A 25,516-nucleotide genomic window follows, 5' to 3' on the forward strand; every position below is an offset into this window, starting at 1 on the left:
ATCTGCACATGTTCCTATAAAAAGGAACTGTGTAAAGTCAGGCTCTCTGAAAGATAATTAAGAGGATAAAGCTATTATAAAAACTAATATGAGACTACTACAGAACAAACCACATTAGCTGTAATAGGAAATGCTACTATGAAGGTAGCAATGATGACAGAAATTTGAAATACAATTGCCTTTTGAAGAATGACTTAGAAACTGAACCCAAATCACTTACCCTAATAGTACAAACATGTATGCAATTAAAATGATTTTTACCCCAGATGTCTCTCAGAGTAGATAAAACAAAAACAAACAAACAAAAAAAAAAATCAGAAAAAAAGTTAACAAGCCAGATATAGAAGAACTGCTGCTACTTGAAAAGCTTGTTCTCCTTTTAGTGTCAGGCAAACATACAAAACATGATTGCAAAACAAACTGTAAGACCCAAATGAGACTCTCCCGTAGAGTTAAATTACACATAAACAACTGAAGTCATGCTGTAAACCAAACTACATCTACCAAAAGAGAGAGCCTATATGTCACTCTTTAAGGGAAGGCCCCCCCTTCTTAAAACATTCAGGTAATATAGAACCATTCAGACTGATACACATAAGCACAAGGAACTTTCTGAAGCAATGTGTGCAGATTTAGTTTAGAAGTCACTGAACCATAATGCACAAAATCTATGTATTTTTCTAAAGCCTAATGAAATTATTTTATTCTTGCTTGGTATTTTTGTTGTTTCTTGTTTGTTCGTTTGTTTTTTTTTTTTTTTTTTTTGCGCTAGTTAAAACTAATATGCCTATCATTTAGTATCTAGAAACACTATAAAGTTTTGGTATATTTACTAGCTAGTTGCCCAATAGCAAATCCCTTAAGTTCCTGACATAACTACATTTGGATAAGTAAATTTTTGCTTCTATCAACAAGGACACAGTTTGAATAAAAACTAACTCCGTGTTTCTAAAGCATGGTTTTCTAAGAAGATAATTTTTTGAGGGTTTTGCAAAATGTTCTTGTTTTAAAGCAAATTACTCTTTTCTGTGGCACATTCCTTCAACTCAGGACTCCCTGGACTAGCATCTGAGGGATCCAATCAACTTTTGTCTTCACATCAAGAATATTAACTTTATCTGTCGTTATCTCCTAACTTCTTTTTGGTGGTTTAGAAAAACCATGAAGCTCCTCAATACAAGGAGGTAAAATGCTGAGTAAGTCACACCATCATTCAATTTACCACATTTCACTTACTTTTGGCATAGAGGCAAATAGGTCATAAGTAAAGACAGTCAAATGAAAAAAGTTCTAAATGGAAAGAATTTGGCTGTTCACATAGAAATTTTATATTATTTTATTTGCTAATATGAAAAAAATGTCAAAGTGTAACTTCCTCACTTAATTTCAGAGCTTTTTGATTTTTAAAAAATTACATTTGTTTATGTATTCACTCATTCATTCACTTGCAGGGGGGGGGGTTGTTGTAGAGAGTATGCCCACCTGCAGAGGTCTGTAGAATTATATTGGAAGGCAGTTGGTACCATTTGAGAAGCTGGGAAGGATTTTGGTGCCCTCACTTCAAACCAAAGCATGTTTGTATCAGGTATCATCCAAGTGTCTGGGGTTGGGCATCCCAAACCAACTCTGTGACAGGAAGGGAGAAGTGACAGCAAAAAAGCACAAAAGTAAAATATTGTGCCCTTGGGAACAGCCAGAAGATAAAATATTCCAATAGAGGTTCCTAGTGTTTATGCCATGATATAAAAATGCATGCAGTAGAAAGATGAGTGAGAAGTTCAGCCATGAGCTCATCCATGGAGAAAAAAAAAAAAAAATGCAATTGAGAATACCAGCTTCACTGCTTAAAACTCCCCAGTCAGTTTCTGCTGTACATAGTAAGGGGCAGATTTGATGATGTTACAGTATGTGTTGCTATTTGTTCTTTTACTTGAAAGTCCTGCCCAAGGGGATACTTTGCTCTGCTTGGAACTCCCTCTGTTAGGAACTTCACCTGGCTGCCTTAAAGAGCTTGCCAGAGTCTCCAAACTGTACAAAACAGAGTCAAAAGGCAACTTAATTGAGTCAGTTCTCTCATTCCACCATGTGTATCTGTAGGATCAAACTTGTTTGCAAGTACCTTCATCTGCTGACCCACCTCACAAGCCCAATTTTGGTTTTAGTTTTTGGGGGGTTTTTTGTTTTGTTTTTAAACATGGTTTCACTTCACTTGTAGAGCCCAAGATGGTCTCTACTTATAGTGATTCTCCTTTCGCAGCCTCTTTAATTGTGGAATTACAGGTATGTGCCACCACACCCAAGTTTTCAACGGTAATAGCATTCTTATCAAAACCCATTGAGAGTTGATCAAAATAAAACCCTGCCTGTTTATACTTGCTCTACTTTATAAACTACTCAAGTATAAAGGATTAAGAATGAAGGAGGAGAAAAAAAAAATAAGGAAAGAATAAGAAAAATAGAATTCATGCATCAGTTACATGTGGTAACAGGAATTACAAATGTAATATTAATCAAAGTCCCTGAAATGATCAGAAGAGTATGAGTTACATGCAAAACAAGTAGAAGCAGATTTTAAAGAGCATTAAAAGTTAAAAAAAAAAAAAAAGAAAGAAAGAAAACCAACAAAAAACACTCTTGATGTACTAGTTCAGTAGTCACTGAATTCATTAAAATATGGTTTATGTGTGTCATTTATATTTAATGATACTCATAGTAAGGACACACCTCATCTCCTGTTTTATGTCTTCAGTCTCAGATTCCTCAGAACTTCTGTACTTATCTGGATCTGGAAGCGTGCTTGGATCAAATCCACCATCGTCATCATCATCACTCCAGTCCAGAAAGGCTTCCTCTTCATCTGTAGCCTAAGAAAACACATAGACAATCATGAGTAAGACATCATCTAATAATAGTCATGTTCCAAGATAAACTCAGATAGAATAATCCTCTGACATTTCTAAATTACCAGACTTCATTATAAAGGTCTCGAAACAAGACTTCAAGAACTTCAATATTTGCAAAGACAGAGAATAGTGGTATTATTTCAAAATTATAGTAAAATACAATCCAGAAAGTATTTTTCTATTGAGCTCTTTTAACTTGCTACAGGAATAAGTTATATGTTTACTTTTTTCCATGTAATTAAGTTATTTTTTTTAAAAAAAAAAAGTTGCCTCATTTTATCCACACACACACACACACACACACACACACACACACACACACACACACAAAACTACCAAAAGTATTAGTTGGAAATATCAAATCTCAGAAATGAGAACATTTTGTCTGATTTTTATGACTACAAAAGTCTCAATTTTAAAATGCAATCACATTTGCAAGAAACTTCTTTAAATTACTGGAATTTAAAGTGTAGAAACAATGTGGCTAAGAACATTAGGGAAGCAAAGGATGGAGAAAGGGAAAAGTGGCACTACAAGAAAAGAGCAAGGACAAAATAACGCAAGAGTGAGCAACTACACATTCAAGGCATGAGTCTCATTCACCTAAAATTGATTCCTGGGTGATTAGTTTGGCCAGCTTCTAGATGGAGTCTTTCAATTGAACACACACACACAAACAAACACACACACACACACACACACACACACACACTTCAAATTTGAAAGTCTAAATAAGTTTCCATTGGTTAACATCTTTATAAATCTTTTTCATATCATGTTTGACAAATCTAATGATTTTTTTTTAATTCAAGTGATTAATGATTTCCAAGAAACAGAATTACTACAGCACAAGCTCAAACCACTGCAGAAATTCTCTTATACACATGAATGGCATTCTCAACAATATTTAAATATAAGAAAACAAGGAATAAGTATATAAGAAAATAAGGAACAAATTAAGAAGGTAAGGATTAATCACTTCTGCAAAAGTCCCTGATGTTTTTCTTAAGAAAGCTTCCTGGTAATGATAAAAGGTCTGAACAAATAACAGGAGGAGAAGGAAGGGAAAATCGCCATTAGAAGCAAGGAAACAGCACAACTATGGCAAACTATTAACAAATGTTTGCAAATAAACATAGTGACAAAAATTTGATGTTTATACACAACTTTCCAGTCTGTTTCTCATAAAGGAATATGCTGTCTGAAGATGAAGGCAGAGTTAACTATAAGAGGTTATCAAATTTTTTGGTCTCAGGACAGCTTCACACTTAATAGAATTAAAGATCACAAAGAGTTCCTGCTAATGTGAAGAAAATAGACACATGTTATATATATTAGAAGTGAAAATAGTTAATTAATCAATTCATTTAATAATATTAAACTATGTATTAACACAAAAGATACTTTTTTTCCAAAAAGGATATAATTTTTTTTCCAAAAAATTAAAGAACACTTTTATACTTTTCCAAGGTACAAATGGCTAACTGCATCCAATCTGCTACAATTGGTTACTATGTCTGAAGTATAAAAAGAAAATCTGTCCTCTCATATATAAGTAGTTAGAAACAGAGGAATTACTTTATAACCTATAATTTTTAACACTAACAAACCTCCATGCAACTTTAATGTCTAATATCATAAGTTTTTGGATCTGAGAATTATGCAACTGTGTTTTTGTTATATTCACCCAATTTACCTATTTTCGCTCTTTTCTTCTACCCACACATCTGTGTTTTTTTGTTTGTTTTGTTTTGTTTTAAATCCTAAAATCTGATTTGTGTTCCTCATAAACTCTTGTGTGACTTACCAGGGGCCACACCCTTAAAGAAAATTGACTTTCACTTCCCCAGCAATTGCTCCTCACTAGGGATGAGACTTTGTGCCTACTTTCCCACTCCACACCGGAATATTATCTAACTTGAGCTTGCACTATCAGCATGCTGTCACAACCACTGTGAGTTCATATATGTGAATGTCATGCTGTGTTCAGAAAACACCATTTCACTACAGTTACGCACTATCTCGGGCTCTAATAATCGTTCAATCCCCTGCTTTGCAATAATCCTCGAGCTTTGGAGGAAGGGGTATGATATAGATGTACCATTTAGGGCTGGGTACTCCACTGTCTCTTATTTCCTGCACCTTGGCCACTTGTGGGTCTCTATAAAATGCCATCTATTGCAAAAAGAAGTTTCTCTGATAATGGTTGAAAGATACACTAAACTATGGGTATATATACCAGTAAGTCATTATGAGTCAGTTTAATGTTATGTACTTACGTGTAAACATCATGAATTATAATAACAGCCTGAAAAGTGATTTTAAAAAGTACAGAAAAAGTGACTAAAAAAGGTACAGACTTATTTGAGAATCAATAGATATAAAATGTAGATATACATATCAGATCCATAAATAAATATGAATCTTTAAGCATAGTCTAAGAAAGCAGCATAGGAAACAGTGTGAAGATGTCTTACAAACACACCATAGTTTGAACAGTTGTAAGTTGTCTCTCTCTATTACTATCTCTTTATGTTGAGAATCTAGAGTTATGTTACTGTCTGCAGTATTAAATGAAGAAGTATTGTAGATCATATCCTTGTATGCCCAACAAGCTCCAATATATTCTGATTAGAGACATTTACTCTTGATTCTAAACAACTGGAGAGCACAGCTGGAAGATGGGGCCAGATATCATCAGTAAAGAAGCCTGACACTATGAACAGTGTCTGTCCTTATTAGAAGCAAATACATGTTTCTTGTGGTCATTCTCTCCCACTTTCTCTCATCCCTCCATAGGCTCACTCCTGCCTCCCAGAACATAAATTGAGCTGTCTTTAAACCTACTGGCTATTTAACTTTATCCTTTCTTTAAAAACTGAAAAACAGTTTTGCTTAGCACCCCCCACCACTATTTCCTGACACATTCTAAGTAACTTAAAATACAATTCTAGAGTAACATTGTATTTGCCTTGGATGTTAAAATCTCTAATATTTTGGTTATTCCTAATGAACTCAGATGTTATTGTTGATTGGTAAATTTATTTTCCCTTTAGTTTATAAAGCAGATAGACCCAGAGGGACAAAATGTGAATAGTACTTCCTTGTATTAATAAGAAATGTAAGATTGATACAATATATTTGAGTTTCTAGTTTACTTTGAACAGAGATGATTCCTGAAGCTTTTATTTGTAGAAAAACTGCAACTTCTCCACCACAACAGTCACAAACTGAAAAATCTATACTGTAGTTTGTTTATGAAATATCTTAAAGATGGATATGGAATCTTATACATTGTTTATATAGACTTAGAAATAAATCCTTTAATGAAAAGCAAGTAATAGATATGAAAGATAAACTTTGAAACATATGAGTGTCTTCTGACATAAATAAAGAAATGAATGCACAAATCTCATTTGGTATTAAAAAAAACAGATTCTAGATTAAAGTTATGTAGTAACTATTTACTGAGTACTTCCTATGTCCAATAAACACATATGAATACATAGTAGCTGACTCTGATAAAGTCTGGCCCATGCTCTAAACATGCTTCTCCAAATAACAGAGTCTGTAAGGTATGTACATAATTATAATGTAAGGAAGAGAGTAATACATGTTCTATAAGTTATTTATAACTGAGAAGCTAAGGAAGTTTAGCTACATCTGGCACTGGGACTGGGGCAGTGGCAGGTAAGATGACATGCTTTATGTGAGAAGCATCATTTAAATTATGGTTAATGAAACAAGAAAGGGTGTTTTGAAAGATGGCATACATAGCACAAGCAAAGCCAAGAACACAAATTGTGTAGTGCAAGGTTGATTTGAAAATAGAGACATAATTTGAAAATGTACTGCTCACCCTTTCTCCAAACAGATAAAGTCCCTTGCTATAGTTTACAGCCTAAGAAGCAGAGGGCCAGCTGGGTTTTAAATGTCTCTAGATCCCTTACCCAGCATTTTCCCATTAACCACCTGATATCTATATGAGCGTTACCGAGAGAGTACAGAGAAACATCAGCAGTCACTGAGAGACTTATTAGATATTGATTCTACCCTTGCAGCTGTGCAGCTTTACTTCAGGTAAATCACAACCTTACTATAGAGTTTATTATCTGGGAATGTAAATAGTATTAATGTCTAATTGGGTAGTCTATACACTAATGAGAAAATAATACAATGCGCCCTGCAAAAAGCTTGATAGTCAATGCAGATTCTCAACAAATGATCGGAGTAGTAATGTTTTTGAGTAACAGAGAGGGGAAAAAGAGGACTGTTAAAAATTCTAGAAAGGCCAACAGGACCTAAAATCCTGAGCTGACATATTTTCAGATTTCTGAGGAATCAAAATATCTATTGCTGTGTGACTTCTGGGGAGAGGAGAACACGTATCTGCCTTTTCACCTCAGATAGGGCACTGGTGACAGACTAAATTAGCTATCCCACCCAAGTCCAGTTTAGTAAACCAGTTAATTTTACTGGAATTACAACAGCACAGATGAGGGCTGACCTGCAGGATAGATGACTCAAAGGCAGCTACATAACCAAAAAGTTCATCCCAACACAGGGAAAGATTCACAGAAAGCTGTGGTGATACGTTATTTATGATTTATTAAACCTTGCCTGAGAATTCAGAAAGCAAAATCAGCCTCAAGCTGTAGAGAACAAACAGTTGGTGGTACACACTTTTAATCCCAGGTTCAGGAATAGGAGTTCCCATCCATGTTAAGGACAGCATAGCAGTCCGAGGAAGTCTGAGGAGCAGTGAAGTTGGGAGCAGTTTGAGGATTGTTCCTTTGGTCTGAGCTGAAGTAGAGGTGAGAGCAAGTGGCTGGCTGCTTTGCTTTCAGATCTTCAGCTTAAAGCTTGAACCCTAATATCAGTCTCTGGGTCTTTTATTAATTGTGCTACAGATATGAAGAGCTATAGGCAATTAATGGCTACTAAGAGAGGGAGAGTCAGTCTTCTCCGGGGATGAGTCCAAGTATCCATTTCCAAGTGGTAAGCCCTAATACTCAATGTATTTAGCAGGTTGTGGTTTTTCTTTTTTCTTTTCTTTTTCTTTTCTTTTTCTTTTTTTTTTTTTTGTGTGTGTGTGTGTGCATACATTTACAACAAACATGTAACAATAATAATTAAAGAAAAGGACATGAATATAAAGGGAAATAGGAGGAGTTAGGTGGAGTAAAAATTATATACAGTATTCATGTACAAAATTCTCAAAACAAAAAATAAAAATACATGTTTTTAAAAAGCTATAGAACAAAAACTTCATTTTGGTATCAAGTTCACCAATGGGAGAGAAAGTCAAAACAGTGTGTGCTGATGTCATATTTGGCAAAAGACAAGGAATTCACCTTGAGGAAGCCAGTACCCTCCTCCAGCAGATGGGACATGAAGAACACCTACAGGCAGATGTCTAGTAAGATGAAATGGGGAAAGGGATGGGATGGCAGGGTAAAGGAGGGAATATGGGGAGGGGCAACTAACACAACATTTCCAAAAGCCATATAGAAACCTATTACTGTAGGAACTTCCTAAAATATATGTATATAAATATATACATATTTACACACACATACATACATACACATACACACACACAGAGGAATCATCATATAGTGGAGGAAACAATACCCCAAATAGACATCCTATGCCACCAAGTGAAACCTCCAGTGCCAAGAATGGGTTACATCATGTTGAGTATTAGCTAAAGGGGTCCCATAGAGCACCCACACACACATACCTGCACAAATATTATAGACTACTGCCAAGGCTAATGGTCATACTCCACAACTTAATGGTAAGCCATACTGCTGAAGACACCACTTACTTATGCTGTCAAACATGGAGAAATTAAGCTGGTACCCTACTAGAAGCTGCACCTCTACTGACTAGCATTCATGGTGCTGAAAGGTACTTTGCACACTATCGGAGGGGGGGGGGGGAAGCATCATTATCACCCAGTTACAAATCCTTTGACTTACAACAGTGGCCTGCCTGTAAATATACTAGTACAACAGGTACTACAAAGACTATGGGAGCTTTTTTATTAAATTTAAGGCCCACTCTAGGTATGAAATGGAACCCATACCTGACACTACTAAAGTGGCCAAGAACCTAAGACTAGACAACCCTAGCTCATTACTATTACTATTAGTCTGCTAAAGGAATAGCAACATGATTCCTATTGACATACTGCTATACTCACTTTCAGTGCTCAGCCCTCACTGAAGAAAATTCTTGCAGTAAATGGTTAAATGAACAGTATGCAGACAGTACAGAGTGAGAGACTTTAGAGTATTCAATTCTAAATGGTATGTCTTTATCAAACCCTTCCCCTCAAGGCTCAGGGATCTATTTGGGAAAAGGAGGCAGAAAGACTATAAGTTCCAAAGGCAATGGATGATTCCATGGAAATATTATCTTCCAGGCACAACAGGGATGATACATATATGAACTCACAGAAAGGGACAGAACACACAAGATCTGCACAAGTTCAAACCAGACAAAATAAGCATGGAGAAGTAGACATAAAGGCTCACGGCTAATCAAGAAGCTATTTACAATTGCTACCTACTGGAAAAGGGGAAAATTCACTTTCTCCAATAGAGTGCCACTGAGTACATCAACCACATCCCAGGGAAGCTCCCATGCCCAGGAGCAGCTGACCAACACAAAACAGAATCCATGTTTGTTTTACACTTTTTGGTTTTGTACCTTTTGGATATATATATATATATATATATATATATATATATATATATATTATCTAAGTGGATTTTTGCTGTTATTGTTGATGGTTGGTTGGTTGATTTTGAATTTCATTATCCATTTTGGGGTGGTGAAAGTTGGGTGGGTAAGGAAAATCTGGGAGGAGTTGAGGGAAAGGATATGATCAAAATATAGGGTATGAAAAACAACATTTTTTTGTTGTTTGTTTTTTGTGACAGGGTTTCTTTGTATTGCTTTGGAGTCTGTCCTGGAACTAGTGCTGTAGACCAGGCTGGCCTCGAATTCACAGAAATCTGCCTGCCTCTGCCTCCCAAGTGCTGAGATTAAAGGCTTGCGCCACCAATAGCAGCATTGGAAGAAAAAAAAAACTTTAATTTTAAAAGTATATATTTTCTAGTTTTCACACACACACACACACACACACACACACACACACACACACACACACCACACACATACTACAAATAAATATATTTGTATTACATCTATATGAGACATATTCAGTTCAATCTTATGAAAAATTAAAGGCTGCTTCTAGGTATGTAAAAAACTCCTCATCTTTGCTTATTTCACAGTGTTTTTGGTGTTTTGTTTTTTTAAATTGTCCTGGTCACTTTTCTGCCTAGAGACCTACCACCAAGTATTTGGGAGATTTCTAACTCCACATCTGCTATTTGCCAAATTCAAGTGACTAGCACCATAATCGAAAGCATAAATTATTACAACACTGAGTAAGATTGGGTAGTCAGTTTTGCAGGTACAGTATGTTTTAATAGACATGTTTAGTACCTGGTGAGGTTCTCAAACTATGTTATGAAATATAAAGGTAGGAGTAATGCCATTATAATAAGGACTAACTCAGAGTAGTACTTTGAGGTAAGAAAGTACACAATGGGAACATCCTGGGAAAAGTCTACTTTTTCTTCAGAAAGTGGTTAAACTATCCTCAGAGCCATATGTAACTTGAGAAAGTCCATAGAGGAAGATTCTAATTATTGAAAAAGATTATTCCTTCATCTATTTTTGTACATAGAAAGAGACTTTTATCTGTCTCAACATTCTGATTTCACTGACCACAGTCTAATCTCAAATGTGTAAATTCCTGAAAGGATTCAGGAAAGTCAGCATCCCCTGGAGGTCTGCAAGAGAGCTGATGGGGGTGAGAACAAAGGAGTATACCATCTGACCAGATTTTAAGATTAAAACATTTCTCAAAATAAATAAAACTGATTTCAGAGTATATATGGGGAGGTATTTTCATGAAAGGGAAGGCATGAGCAAGATAAACTTTGACTATTGAGTGGTAGACAGAAAGATGAAAAGAAAACCACATGTAGGAATGTCCCTAAACATGGAAAGAGTCAGGAAAAAGAATGACTAGAGCAGACACATGTCCAGGAAAATAAGGAAACTGTCATATTTACTAGGTCAGAGATAGACCCTAACATGCCCTGCTAAAGGCATAGCCTCATATCTCACTTTATTTCTTAGTTTCTTCTACTCATTCAGTATCCCCATGGTGTCCCTCTTGTAAACATATTTACTCATGACTTATTACAAATATTATTTTGAGTTTTTCCAGTCCTCTATGGGTTGTAACAGAAAAAAACAAAAACAAAAACACACACATTTATATTGGGATTGTCAGATGAGGTCTGATTACATTTTAAAAGTTTACTGAATCAAAATCAATGAGGAAGTCTATACACATATTCAAGTTGGACAGTGTTATTTGGGTTTTTTTTTTTTTAGCAAAAAAGAGAAATATGATCATACCTGACTTCAAGATATATTATAGAACCATAGTAATAAAAACAGCATGATTGGCAGAAAAACAGCTATATAGACTAGTATAACAGAATAGAGGACCCAGATATAATTCCACACAACTTCAACTATCTAATTTTTTGAAAAGATGTTAAAAAAAAATACACCCTGGACAGCATATTCAACAAAAAAAGTTTAGAAATCTGGATGTTAACATGCAGAACAATGAAACTCAATCCTTATCTCTTGCCAAAACAAACAAACACAATCCCCAAATGGAAATGATCATAACTTAAGACCACATACTCTGAAAGTATCAAAGAAGGTGGTTATGTTTCAACACATAGACTCAGATAGTAGGAATACAGAAGTATAAGAAGTAAGATCAACAATCAAAAATGTGATCTCATAAAACAAAAAACTTCCCATACAGAAAAAGGAACTATCAACTGAATAATAGGAGAAAATCATTGTTGGCTATACATCTGACAAAAAATACTAGTGTCTAGAATGCAGATAATTTAAAAATTAACATCAAGAAAACAATCCAATTTTAAAAATGGGTTACAGAATTAAATAGATATTTCTAAATGAAAAAGAAACAAACTACTAAGAAACACTTTTAGAAGTATTCAACATCTTTAGGGAAGTGCAGCTTAAAACTACTTTAAGATTACATCCTAGCTAGAGAATGATCATCAAGAATATAGATAACAACACATGCTAACTAGGATATAGGAAAAGGAAAACCCAACATTATATCCTGTTGGTGGGGTATAAACCAGTGTAGCTACTTTGGAAATCAGTCTGGAATTATCTTAAAACACATGCAGACACATATGACCTAGCTATACCATTTATGGGCATATACCCAGAGGACTATATAATTTCAGAGATCCCAGACATGCCCACACGTCCACAATGAAATTTTATTCAGCTATAAAGATAAATGAAATCTACAGGTAAATCAATGAAACTTGGAAAAAATAGAGTACTGTAACCCAAAAGCAGAAGGATTCTCTTATATGTGGACCCTAACTTTGACTTTTGCTCATTTAACTTGGAGTACTTACAGAAGCCAGGAAATTACAAAGGAGATATTTGGGGTAAAGTATCTTCAGGAGGGAGGATAGGATAATACAGTACAAGTAAAGTTGAAAGAGGAATATTAAGAGTGAAAAGAGTTAAATTGAGAGGAGGATGGGAGATCTGGGGAGAGCAGAAGAAAAAGAAAGAGAAGACTTCAAAGTAAAGAGTGCATGAAAAAGGCAGAGACTTACATTGTAAATCAAATAAAAAATTCAAAGTGAAGGGTATTTACCTTGCATATCTAGATAATGCAGCTGCTCCTAGAAGCAGTGGGTTACCAACGGATGGATGTATGGATGTATGGATGGATGGATGGATGGAACGAAGGAAGGAATGAAGGAAGGAACAAAGGAAGGAAGTCCCAATCCCAGATATGGGATAATTTCTATAGGAGTGTGATCAGGTTGGCCTCCAAAGCATGCTAGACTTTTGTCAGTCCCTTTGGTTGGCCACCAGAACTAGAGGATAAGGCCCTATTCCTGAAGGCACCATATAATTCAGTAGTAATACATAGAAAAACCAAGCAGGAAATGAGTTGAAATTTCCTCCCTGCTGACCAGCATTCAAAGAAATAGATAGTGCTGTGGCAGATGCTGGGAAAGAAAAGTATTTATCAAGGATGCTACTGAGCTGTGAAGTCTATGAACCACAAAACCAACTTCCTGGGTAAGATGTACTGACCTGTGCAATAGAGGCATGACCATTATGGAGCTAACAAGGAGGCCTGATCATAGGGAAGGAATTTATGCCTAAAACTGCAAGTGCAGTTAATGTTGGGGGCACAAAGGACCTTGCACCCATAGATCATTAGGGAAACCAGGAATGTTAAACACACAGGGGTCTCTTCTCAATTGAGGAGATAAAATACCTGTTTTCTTGCCCAGGAGGCTGGAGGTGGTGGATTTTGTTAGCAACCTGAGGACCTTTTTGGTCTCTGTGGAGGCTGACCCTACCTATCTTTTGATATAGAGGCAGGTCTCATCCAAATTCCCCAGAATGGTTATCCCAGACTCTTTCCTCCCTAGCATTACCCATCCTTAGGAGAGATGAGACATGTACTTTATGGCCTGCTGACCTCTATGTTATAGGTCAGAAATCACATCAGATTCTAGACCTTTTAGCTATAGAACCCACCCTCATGGTCACATGCACTTTGTAAAAGGATTTCAATGTAGTCGCACCTTAAACTTTATTGTGTACCTGGAATAGGAATGATTATGGAAATTATTGTTGCCTGGAGACCCTTTTCCAAACTATACTGTGTTTTAAATATGCTGACACCTGGCATTAGACTCCCCGAAGTATGATCCAGGTTGTCATACTAAGGAAGCAAACCCATGAAGAGATGAGAATTAAAAAACATGGATGAGGCAGATTCTGCTATTAGTGCATTCCATTTAAAGATACAAAAATTGAAGTCTAGTGATGAATGCATAAAGCAACATCTTATTAACCCCGTCCTCCAACTTAAGCACACTAAGAAGTTTGCTGTGCAATCAGCATTCCTCTGTAGCTCTGCTTTAGTTACTATTGTAGCTTACCTCAATTGTATATTGTAACATATAAGTTGAAATAAACCTTCCTCTAGGTTGCTTTTGGTCAAAATGGGTTTTTTGTTGTTGTTGTTTTTAATCACAGCAAAAGAATAAAATCAGAACACTTCCTAAACACCAACAGTTAATTTTTCTCATTTATATTAAATATATCATTGATTGTTTTAGATAGATAGATAGATAGATAGATAGATATAGATAGATAGATAGATATAGATATATATATATGCATCTTTTCTGAAAGTTTAAAAAGGGGGGGAGAGAGGGGAAAAAATAAACATATAATCCTGGGAATTTTGTTCCACTATAGATAGCTTTGGTGGAGGAAGAACCTTAATTTTTGTTAATTAACAATTAAAATAAAAAATTACTAATACATGAAGAAAATAAAGTTTTAAAAAATGACTACTGCTCTTATTATTCACATACATAACACACGGGGGGGAAGGAATTTTTAATTTTCTTTGGTATTCCCACCAAACATAATTAGAAACCCCGTAGTAACTCTCAGGTTTTAATGGAAGCTAGAATAAAGCAGCAAGAACAGGAGAATAACTCTACTTAGGCCCTCCTGTTCTTTAATATCAATGTTTAAGGATTTTAGTGGGAATTGTTATTTGAAATAGTAAAACAAAAAAAAAAAAAAAAAAATCAATGAATATACAAAAAGACCTGAGCCACAGAATTTTAGATTAAGACATTTAAAAAAAAAAGGGGGGGGAGGGGTAATGTGAAAGACACTTTAGATGATTTGTTCATAGTCCTCTCACTGACCCAGAAAAGGCAGTAAGTGTAGCAGTAAGTTCTTTCCTGTAAGAATACTTTTGTACAATATTAACAAAATACATTTCCATAATTTCTTAAAATATTAACAGAAATGGAAATCAAAAGTAAACAGGAAGAAAAACTTGTAAATCTAACCAATTGTCCATCAATGAAAAACAATAAAAATTTAAATACATATGATTTAATATTACAGTTCAAATTACTTCATTACACAACTAAGACTAACTTCATACATTGTAGACGTCACCATGAAATTATGATGAAGTTTAGTACAAGGGTATTTCTCTGTCCAGGGGATTAACCTGATGCAACTGAAGGATGAGGTTTCCACCCAGGCCAGAGTTTCCATTCGCTCTACTTTCCTTCATGGACCTTTAATGGCTACTCTAAAATTGAGAGACCCTAGGATTCAGTTATCTTTTAAATTTAGATGGAGGGAACAGATTATTAAACAAACATCATTCCAGGACGGTTTGTACAGAAAAGCAAAACAGTAATTTGGACTATAGCTTGGTATTAGTTTGTCTTGCTTTGATTTATATACCTCTAGGAATCAAACCCATGACCTTACCCCAAAAAAGCAAACACCACAACTGAGATACAACCTGGCTCTAAACTGATTATTTAGTTATGGAAGATGGGATGCTTTTATTGTAATTTTCTTCCCATAATTCAAAGTAAATATGCCTGATGTTCAATTCTCTGCCAGGAAGTACGTACATACGTACATATATATACACTGAAAATTCAACTACTTGTAGATAAAAAGGATTGATCTTGAAGGACCGTCTACTATAGGATAAAACATATCAAAAAAAAAAAAAAACCCACAAACAAACAAAACACTTTAAATACTGGTTAGAGTGCTTTTCCCCAAGCCTGTGACCTAAATTCAATCTGTAGGACTCACAAGCTAAAAGAAAGACATCAAATATCATAGATTGTCTTCTAAACCATGACAAACTCAACATATAAATAAATTTAATTTTAAAAGGTCAACTTACATTACTGAATAGAAAGAATTAACATAATCCAAACAATAATCCTACTGGAAAGAACAGGAAGGTTTGTCACACTGTGTAGTAATCTTTAATTTACATCTAATGCATCCAAGTCACCAAATTGCTCCATATAAAAAACTTGAACAAAAGCCAATCATCCCGTGGAAAGTAGTCATACAGCTTAATAGCCAACACTATATTGACTAGAAAGGAGAAGCTACCGTTAGGCTACAGGGTCGCAGCTACTCACCGTGCTTTCTGAAGGATAAAATAAAAATCCTGAATCTTTTTGTTGCTGTACAATTTTGTTTTCACAAAGCATATGGTATATTGAGAGTTTAAAGAGTACATCAAAGGAGCATAAAAGGAGTTTTAAACAATTCATGCAATATGACTAAGTCAAAAAATAGCAAAAATTGCAAGTAAGACTCCACCTAAAACTACAGCTCATGTTAAAAATAATTTTTGTTGTATTTGTCAGTAGACAAAACAATACAAATATTACTTTACCTAATAGAACAAAAATAAAAGGACATTAATAGAACAATTCTACAACAGGAAAAGGAAAAAATCCGCCTCTTCCAGAAATATAGCTGGGAAATAGCTAGCTTTAGGTCATTAAAACTTTGGTTCTATAAATGTCTGGAGTCTAGATAGACCTCTAAAAATAGACTAGTTAGTTACACATTCAGTTACTAGCACATATTTTTCCCACTGATGAGAAAAAAGAGATTTAAATTCTGTGGATTTACCTGATAAATAACCTGTAAAACTCATTCGATGAAGGGAAAACACAACTTCAGATATATGGTGATAACAGAAATGTACATATGAAACACCCCCCCCAACTCCTCCCAACAATAAAATATAAAACTGACCCCTTAACAATGAACTAATCAAACTATTAAATGGATAAGATCAGAAGTATATAATTATGCCTATTTAGTATTGTTACAGACAGTCTCATGTATAACAGCTTGGTTTTCTAGCCTGAGGTGTTATTACAGAGAGATAGGACTTTGAGGACAGAAGTCAGGTCACTGGGACATGCCCTTAAAAGGATAGAGAAACCTACTCTGTTATTTTCTTTTACTGCTTCCCAGCTGTCAAGAGGCAATTCCTCTGTCAACTCCTAACACCTTGAAATGCCATGCCTCCAACTCCTCAAGCAAAAGAACCAAGTGGAAATGGAACTCTAAATCCCTAGGCCAACATATGTCTTTCCTCAAGTTGATGGTTTTTCTCAGGGATTTTGTCACAGGAAATTACACAAATATCACTGTGTAATTATTAGATTCAATTCATCATGAGAGGGGTAGCTCAATGGTAAAACATGCACCTAGTATATACAAGGCCTCAAATCTCCCAAACTGCAAAACAAAACTATCTGTGCTCTGGTTTTGTCTTAAGAAACTGTTAAGTATTGGTAGCTTATACATAGTCAATCCAATATGTAACAGAGGCTGTTATCCCAATGCACAAAGCTTAGAGGCCATGCAAATGCTGATGGCATTATGTGATGCAGAGCATGGAATGGCTTTCAGCTATGCTGAGGCAGTTGCCTGAGGCCAGTAACATATGGATAATACATAAGAAGTAAAGAAAGCAAGTGCCATCTGGGAATTCATTTGGCCTCTCCACTCTGAATATCCACCTTCAATTCCTAGTAATAAACAGAAAAGCACAGCTCCCTTACTGTAAAGAGTAGCAGTGAGAAGCTAAATAACAAGACCATGACAAATCAAGTAAAAGTGCCTCAGACAGTTGGAGGGTGGTACAGGCCTGAGTCACTGCTGCTATTTCAGTTAAAAGTCTGTGTTTTCTCTGTAGAAACTAAGGCCCTCCTTGCTTGTAGCTGCTCTCCAGGACACCTACTAATTCGTTCCGAATGAACACTGGAATGGCACAGGCACTACTCTGCATCTGTACACTCAGCAGCTACAAGACAAATTTGGTGAAAAGTACAGAACTGGAAAAGTATCTCTTGCCCAGATCCTTCTGAATATACAACCCTAAAAGGGGTCTCCCCAATGACAAGACAAGGACCAGGATTACAACTACCCACAATCTTTCAAATGTTGTGACCCACTGGTCCCTCTGGTTTCTACAAGATCTGCACTTTGAAATAATGACTCACTATGTTACCAGCAGAGACAAAAGCCTAAAATACAAAAAGGTAAAGTTTAAAAACACTTGGAACAGGGCCTTAGAAAATAGCTGTGTCAACAAACAACCAACATAGACTGAAGGGGAAAAAAAAAATCATCCAGTCTTTTCCTTTAAAACAAAAGCAAGATTTCCCTGGGAAGCCACATACCACTCTGGCCAAGAAAGCGGGTCAACTAACTACAGACCTTCACCTCTTTTTTTCCTGTAACTCTAACTCCCCAGCATCACTCCCAACTCTGCAACAGATCATCTTCTGCAGGCTCCCCTTCCTCTCTGGCCCCATCTCTGGCAGATCATGCACATCTTCCCCAACCTTTTTCCCTACTCATCCCATTGTTCCAGCCCCCAACTCCAGCAGCCATTCATTAGGAACATTCTGGCCAAGTCTGCCAGAGAAGCCAGAAAGCTAGGGTAAAGCAGGTAGGAGAGTTCCAGATATTCACTCTCCATCCTCCAACCCCAACCCCAGGTCCACATCCCCAGCATCTTACCAGGCTGCCTGCTGTGGCCTCTCCTCACTTTCTATTACCATTCCCAGGAGACTAAGCAAATCCTGGAAAACCCTGCTTCCATTCCTCTGAGGCCCCAAGTTGCCACTCCTAAGTGTCAGCTCCCAATACCTAGAAACACATTTTACCTGGAACTCTCTCTCAGTGGTCACAACTCACAGGATACCAGAAGAATTCCCTAACTGGCAACATACAGCCACCACCTTCTCCTAAAAACCAGAAAGGGCAACAGAAACCAAGGAAGGAATCACCCACCCAACAAAGATATAGGCACCTAGATTACAATGTTCCCAAACCCAGATTCCTAGACACCAAAGTAAAAACATGGTAACAGACAATGTCTCCACTAGAGCCCAGCAACCTACTGTACAGTAGGCCGTGAGAATGCAACACAGATAAGGCACAAGGTAAGGAAAATAGCCCTTGTGGATATTATGAATAACCTTTAAAAAGTGCCTAAAAAGTTCAAGAAGCATACAGAACACCAAATAGATTAGAACATAAAAGAAAGTCTCTTTGGCATTTAATAATCAGAACACTAAATGTAAAGAATAAAGAATATTAAAAGATGAGAGAGAAAAGATCAATTAACATATAAAGGCTGATCTATTTAGAGTAACACCCGACTTTTCAATGGAGACTCTAAAAGCCATAATGACCTGGATAGATGTTCTACAGATTTGAAGAGACCACAGATATAAGCCCAGACTACTACACCCAGTATAATTTTCAATCACAATGGATGGAGAAGAAAAAACATTCCACAATAAAAGCAAATTTAAGCAGTATCTATCTACAAATCCAGCCCTACAGAGGATGCTAGAAGGAAAACTTTAACCTGAAGATGAGGGGGGATGTTCTTCTGTATATATGTTTCTCTTACTGGTTGATGACTAAACACTGATTGGCCAGTAGAGGCAGGAAGACAGGCAGGGCTAGGAGACAAGGAGGATGCTGGGAAAAGGAAGGCAGAGAGAGACCAAAGAGGGATGCCATGTAGAGACGGGGAAGATAGGCTGCACCAGACATTCTCTGGTAAGATAAGGCCAAGTAGAAATACACAGATTAGTAGTTATGGGTTAATAATTAAGAGAGAACCTGCCAATAAGAAGCCCTAGCCATCGGCCAACAGTTTTATAATTAATATGTCGTCTATGTGTTTATTTGGAGCAAATCGGCAGTGGGGCCAGGATGGAAAGAAACACCAGCAAGACACCTAAGGATACATAAGGAATAATACCAAATCAGGAAATCAAAAAGGGGGGGACATAACAAAGAAAGAAAGTAACAGGAATCAACAAACACTAGTGATGTCAACATTAGTGATCTCAACTTGCCAAATAAAACACAATTTAACATCAAGATTAGACATCACTTCAGGGTAAAAGGATGGAAAAGGATATTCCAAGAAAATGGACTTAATAAGCAAGCTGGTATAGCCATTTTAATATTCACAAAACAGACTTCAAACCAAAGCTATTCAGAAATAGTAGTAAAGGATATTATACACTCATAAAAGAAAAAAAAAAAAAAAAAACATCAAGAGGACACTGGAATTCTTAACATCTATGCACCAAACACAAGGTCACCCAAGTTCATAAAAAACACTACTACAGCTTAAATCAAATACTGACCCTCATATACTACTCTCACCTCCAGACTGGTCTTCCAGACAAAACCCAAACAGAGAAATGCTGGAGCTAACGACATTATAAACCTACTGGACCTATCAGATATTTACAGGATATCCCATCCAAAAACAAAATAATATGCACCTCAAGAAACTTTCTCAAAAACTGGCCATATACTCATACACAATGCAAATCTCAACACACACACACACACACACAGAGAGAGAGAGAGAGAGAGAGAGAGAGAGAGAGAGAGAGAGAGAGAGAAATAACATCCTGAATCCTATCAGCAGCCCACAGATTAAAGCTGGATGTCAAGAACAGGAACAACAGAAAGCTTACAAACTCATCGAAACTGAACAACTAACCTACTAAATGAAAAATGGGTCAAGACAGAAATTAAAGGCTTTTTAGAATTAAATGACAAATGAATACATAACAAACACAACCTTATAATAGGGTCTTAAAAGGCAAGTTCATATCACTAAGTGCCTACAAAAAAAAAAAAAAAAAAAAAAAAAGTTGGGAGACCTCATTCTAGTAACTTAACAAATAGCACACCTGAAAACTCTAGAATAAAAAGCACAACCAAAGGGGACAGCAAGAAATAATCAAACTCAAAGATGAAATCAATTAAGTAGAAACAAACAAAAACCAACACAAAGAATCAATGAAACAGAGTTGGTTGCTAAATGAAGTTTCTAGTACCAGAAATGGGTTACATCTGAGTTGTTGGGCAAAGGGGTCCCATGGGAACCTCAAAACAACTCAAGCTGTTGTCAAGGCTATAGGTTGCTCTCCACAAACTGTCAGTAATGTTTCATTGCTGAAGATAACACCTATGCAACTCACTAAACATGGAGAAATTGATCTGATGCCTACTTAGAGCCTCCTCCTTAAGTAGTAGGGGTGGTCCAGGAAGATAACTCTGTACTCTACCAAAGGAGAACCATAAGCACCAACCCAGCCACAAACACTGATCTACAATAGCATCCTGCGTGCAAGATTTGGTAATACATTAGTGGAATAAATCTTATGGGAGTAACCAACCTATACCTGATTTGACTTAAGGCCTACCCCATAAGATGGAACCCACACCCAATATTGCTTGGGTCACTAAGAACCTGAGACTAAATATCAGGAGCCTAGGATAAAACCAAAAACCACTGTTTTACTAACAGAACATGGAAATAAAATGACTGCTAATATTCTGCTGCACTCATGCAACAGTGCTTGCTCTGTCATCATCAAAATAGCTTCCTCCCACATCAGACAGGAACAAACATTGAGACTCAAAGGCAGACAACACGCAGACAGTGAAAGACATTAAAACAAAATTACTTGGTATTGGTGCTATATAGCCTGCATTTTGATAAAACTATAAGGACATCTAAACTTTCTTACAAAACAGCTGTACATTGTAAACTAAACAGCTGAAATATGTTCTTAGTTAAGCAAAATGCAAAGGCAATGCACACATTAGATGTGATGACGTTTTATTCTTGGGGAGTGGGGATCAATCACTTAATATCTTCAGGTAAGATGTTTTATGAAAAGAATACAAGATTCTTGACAGTGGGAGTGATGATTCAGAGTAAATAAGAGTCGTTCAAAGGACAATATGCTGAGGGAAATAAATGCTTTCTGGGATGGACATCTGCATAATGTCTCAGAACAAAAGTAATCATAAACTGGTAAAAAGACCCATCCCTTAGTGATAAACTCTGTAAAGGGGTATCCTATGTTTAGCAAGGCTTATCCGCAAAAAAAACACGACTATGAACGATCAGGTATGATGAGTCTGAAGATCTGAAGTTGACAATGAAGAGAATGAAGGGAAAAGTACTAAAATTTCCTCCTGGGTAACTCTGTTTCTTGTGGAGAACAAGACAATCATTCATTATAAATATGCTATTCAGAAACAAAATGTCAAAATTTCCTCAAATCTGACCTCTAGACAACAAAATATCCCTTTCTAATTGTTCTTGCTATAAATAAGACTCCTTTAATAAAACTGGTACTTATTCCAACTTAAGTGCTAAATCTCATGGCAGCTCTCTATTGAATCATGAAAAATTTTTAAAGAACTGTATATTCAGACTACAGCTAGGATATCTGAATCTTCTTCGAATCCCCCAAGACAGCGCCCCTTACCAGCAGGAAGTAGTTTGGAAAGAACGACGCCCAAATTCCCAAATATTGTATATAAATGTTTGTTTTCATTTAATTGGACTTTGTTATATAAAATTAAATAAAAAAAAATAATACACACACAAAAAAAGAACTGTATATTTAGGGTGATTTAATTAAGAATTCTGTCCATGTTGTTTATCCTATAAACACTTTCTCACAGATTTCATTTCAGGCTTTCATCTGAGCAGTGGCTCTTATTTCTGCATCAAAACAGATGAGATTTAACAAACATTCTTCAAGTTTTTGTAAGACTTTATATTATGGGAGCAAAAACAAATGGAAGGAATGGGAGAATGAAAATACATGGGAAGGACAATGACTACAAGAGAAAGAAAAATGGCAGGAAGAGGGATTAATGGAAATTAGCATCTCTATTTAAGAAAAGATTTGCATTTCTGTTAAAAAAACAAAAATGTTGTTAATATTTCACCAAATCCACACACTCAAAACACACACACACACACAATGACTAAGTACCACAATTAACTCAGAAGTTCTTCTAAAAGAAACAATTCTAGTAGTGTCAGAAATAACAGAAGTCAGTTGAGAAGCTAGCACACTGAAGCAAATGGACTCATATTTTTACTGTCAAAATAAATTTGTCTTACAAATAAAAGCTGTCTAAACCCAGGGAGAATATTATCTTAACATATCCCTGGGTTTTTTTATTATTTATTTGTTTGTTTATTTTGGTTTTTTCAAGACATGGTTTTTCTGTAGCTTTGGAGCCTGTCCTAAAACTCACTCTGTAGACCAGACTAGCCTCAGACTCACAAAGATCCACCTGCCTCTGCTTCCCAAATACTGGGATTAAAGGTGTGCACCACCACCGCCCAGCTTCAACATATTTACTCTACATGCTACACTTCTATCTATCTACCTCTACACTAACTTCTTACAGTGATAATTTTAAAAGAATAAGAAATGTTATGTATTTCATGTATTCTAATTTGCTTTGATCTGAAAAGGCCAAATAGTGAAGAAATGGCTTATTTTATAGATAATAAAATAAGACACAATTATCTTAGAGTATTCCATGCAAATAACTACTTGATGAATAAATCACTTATATAAATTTGAATTGATCTTTGATTCATTTATGATTTAACTTGTTGATATAACATTATACTGGAATTCTACATCCAAGGGAAACATTGGATAAGATGTTTTTTCAAAGAACACACAGCACAAAAGAATGAATCAAAATATCCCAAAAGAGATTAAGATACCATAATAGATGTAATTTTGTTAAATTATTACTAGCATGACAATCACTTGTGAACTTAGGATCCTCAGTACTATATTAAAACTCTTTGATATAACAAAGGGGAGATATCCACACTACCAGTGCCTAACTTATTTGTTTTACTAACTTACAAGACTGGTAAGGAAGAAGTTGATGAAACAAAAAGTTATAATTTAATTCTAGGAAAGTAGAGGAAAGGGTTATTTTCTTTCCTCCATGCTACTATGACAAGTAAAGAGAGTACTGCAAAGGAAAAGAGATGAATGAACATAATAAGGCATTATATCAAAGTCTCATTTCCTACCAAGAGCAGCTTATGCGTTCCAGATTTCTAAGCCCCACAGAGATCAGGTTGAGTGTTTTTACAGGTTAGATCAATAGTATCTCTGAGTTATACAACTAAGGTGATACTATAGCCTGGGTTTGCCCAGAATCAGTGGTCCTGGTGTTATTGTTCACTGGAATTCATTTTATTCTCCAAAGTGTTGTTTATATGATTACCCTAAATGACAATGGAAATTACCCACAATGCACAACATCTTTTCTATGGGGTAGGAAGCATACTCCAGCTTACACAGTAGATGCTGCCTAATCATTTCTGTTCGTGTACAGTAACATCATTTCCATCTGTCACCTCTTTCATCACATTTGGTATTAACTCTTCTTTCTCCAAATGACACTAGTACACCTCTCCAAAGTTATACCTTCTAATAAATAGTTTCCTGTAATTCTGGAAATTACTGTTTTCACAGTAGAAATCAAGAAAAGTATAAACAGGCAATGCTTCTGCAATACTGAATACTTATTATTTGCTGGGCAGCACCCTACGTCACATAGACATAAAAAGTGAACACAGAGGTTCCCATGACAGTGAAAGTAAGTCAAACAACAATACACTGGTAAATATTTATATACTTCCTAGAAGGTATATATACTAAAGAGAAAAAACATTCAGGTAAGAGTACAGGGGAGCATGAGTTTAGTATTTTATTATCAGGAGATTAGGGAAGCTTCACTAGTAAAGTGGCATTTTTAGTAGAAATCCAAAAGGATTAAGGAAGTGATTCACACTAGCAGCACACCAAGGGCACAGGCCAGGATTTGCTTATTGTTCATTTACAAAATCTGAAGTTAAAGTGAATTAATTGGCAAGACAGAGGGATATTAAATCTGAACTATATGTAGAATTTTGCAGCTATTACTATGATTAAACAGGAAAAGCTCTTTAGGGCTTGGGAATTGAAAGGTAATATAATACAACTTACTTTTCTAATTGTTCTCACTACTATATTAAAGGAGAAGGCAGACAGTAGAAATGCCATGAATAGACTAGAAGTTTCTTAAAAATTAATAGCCTATGTTTAAAGATAATGGAGACTTGAAACAAAGTGATAGCAATAAATATATTATTATGGATATAAATTTTATTTTTAGATAACTTTAGATTTGTAAGAACTTTGCAGATACACAATTACTGTATACATTTCAAGTAGATGTTTTTAGGTAAATTTTATTATGTATTTATCATAACTTAATAACTATTAACTAATAATAACTTCAGACATATACCAAATTTCCAGTTTTTTGTTTGTTCATTTGTTTGCTTTTGTTTTGGTTTGGTTGATTTTTCAAGACACAGTCCCTCTGTGTAGCCCTGGACTCGCTTTATAAACCAGGCTAGCCTTAAACTTACAGAACACTACCTGCCTCTGCTTCCCAAGGGCTGAGATTAAAAACCTGCACCATCACACCTGATTTCCAAATTTCTTATCTTTAAGCTAAAATCAATAGCAATTACTGGTCAGCTCTGGTAGAGTCTGAGAGAAGTCAACAGTTTTTCTAAGATATCTGCGCAGCTAATGAAAGGAGATATATACATATACACACACACATACATACATACATATATACATATTTATGTTAATAATAAAGATCAT

General features: G+C 35.8%; 1 protein-coding gene across 1 annotated transcript in view; it reads right to left on the reverse strand.

Moving 5' to 3' along the window:
* Ddx10 (DEAD-box helicase 10) overlaps nt 1-25,516 on the reverse strand; it is a 158,661-nt gene that overhangs the window by 17,065 nt on the left and 116,080 nt on the right. Inside the window, exon 17 of the mRNA XM_051197470.1 lies at nt 2,725-2,864. Within this exon, the coding sequence (XP_051053427.1) occupies nt 2,725-2,864 (140 nt within the window). The remainder of the gene's footprint in view (nt 1-2,724; nt 2,865-25,516) is intronic.

Source organism: Phodopus roborovskii, unplaced genomic scaffold, assembly GCF_943737965.1.
Source record: "Phodopus roborovskii unplaced genomic scaffold, PHOROB, whole genome shotgun sequence".
Lineage (NCBI taxonomy): Eukaryota > Metazoa > Chordata > Mammalia > Rodentia > Cricetidae > Phodopus > Phodopus roborovskii.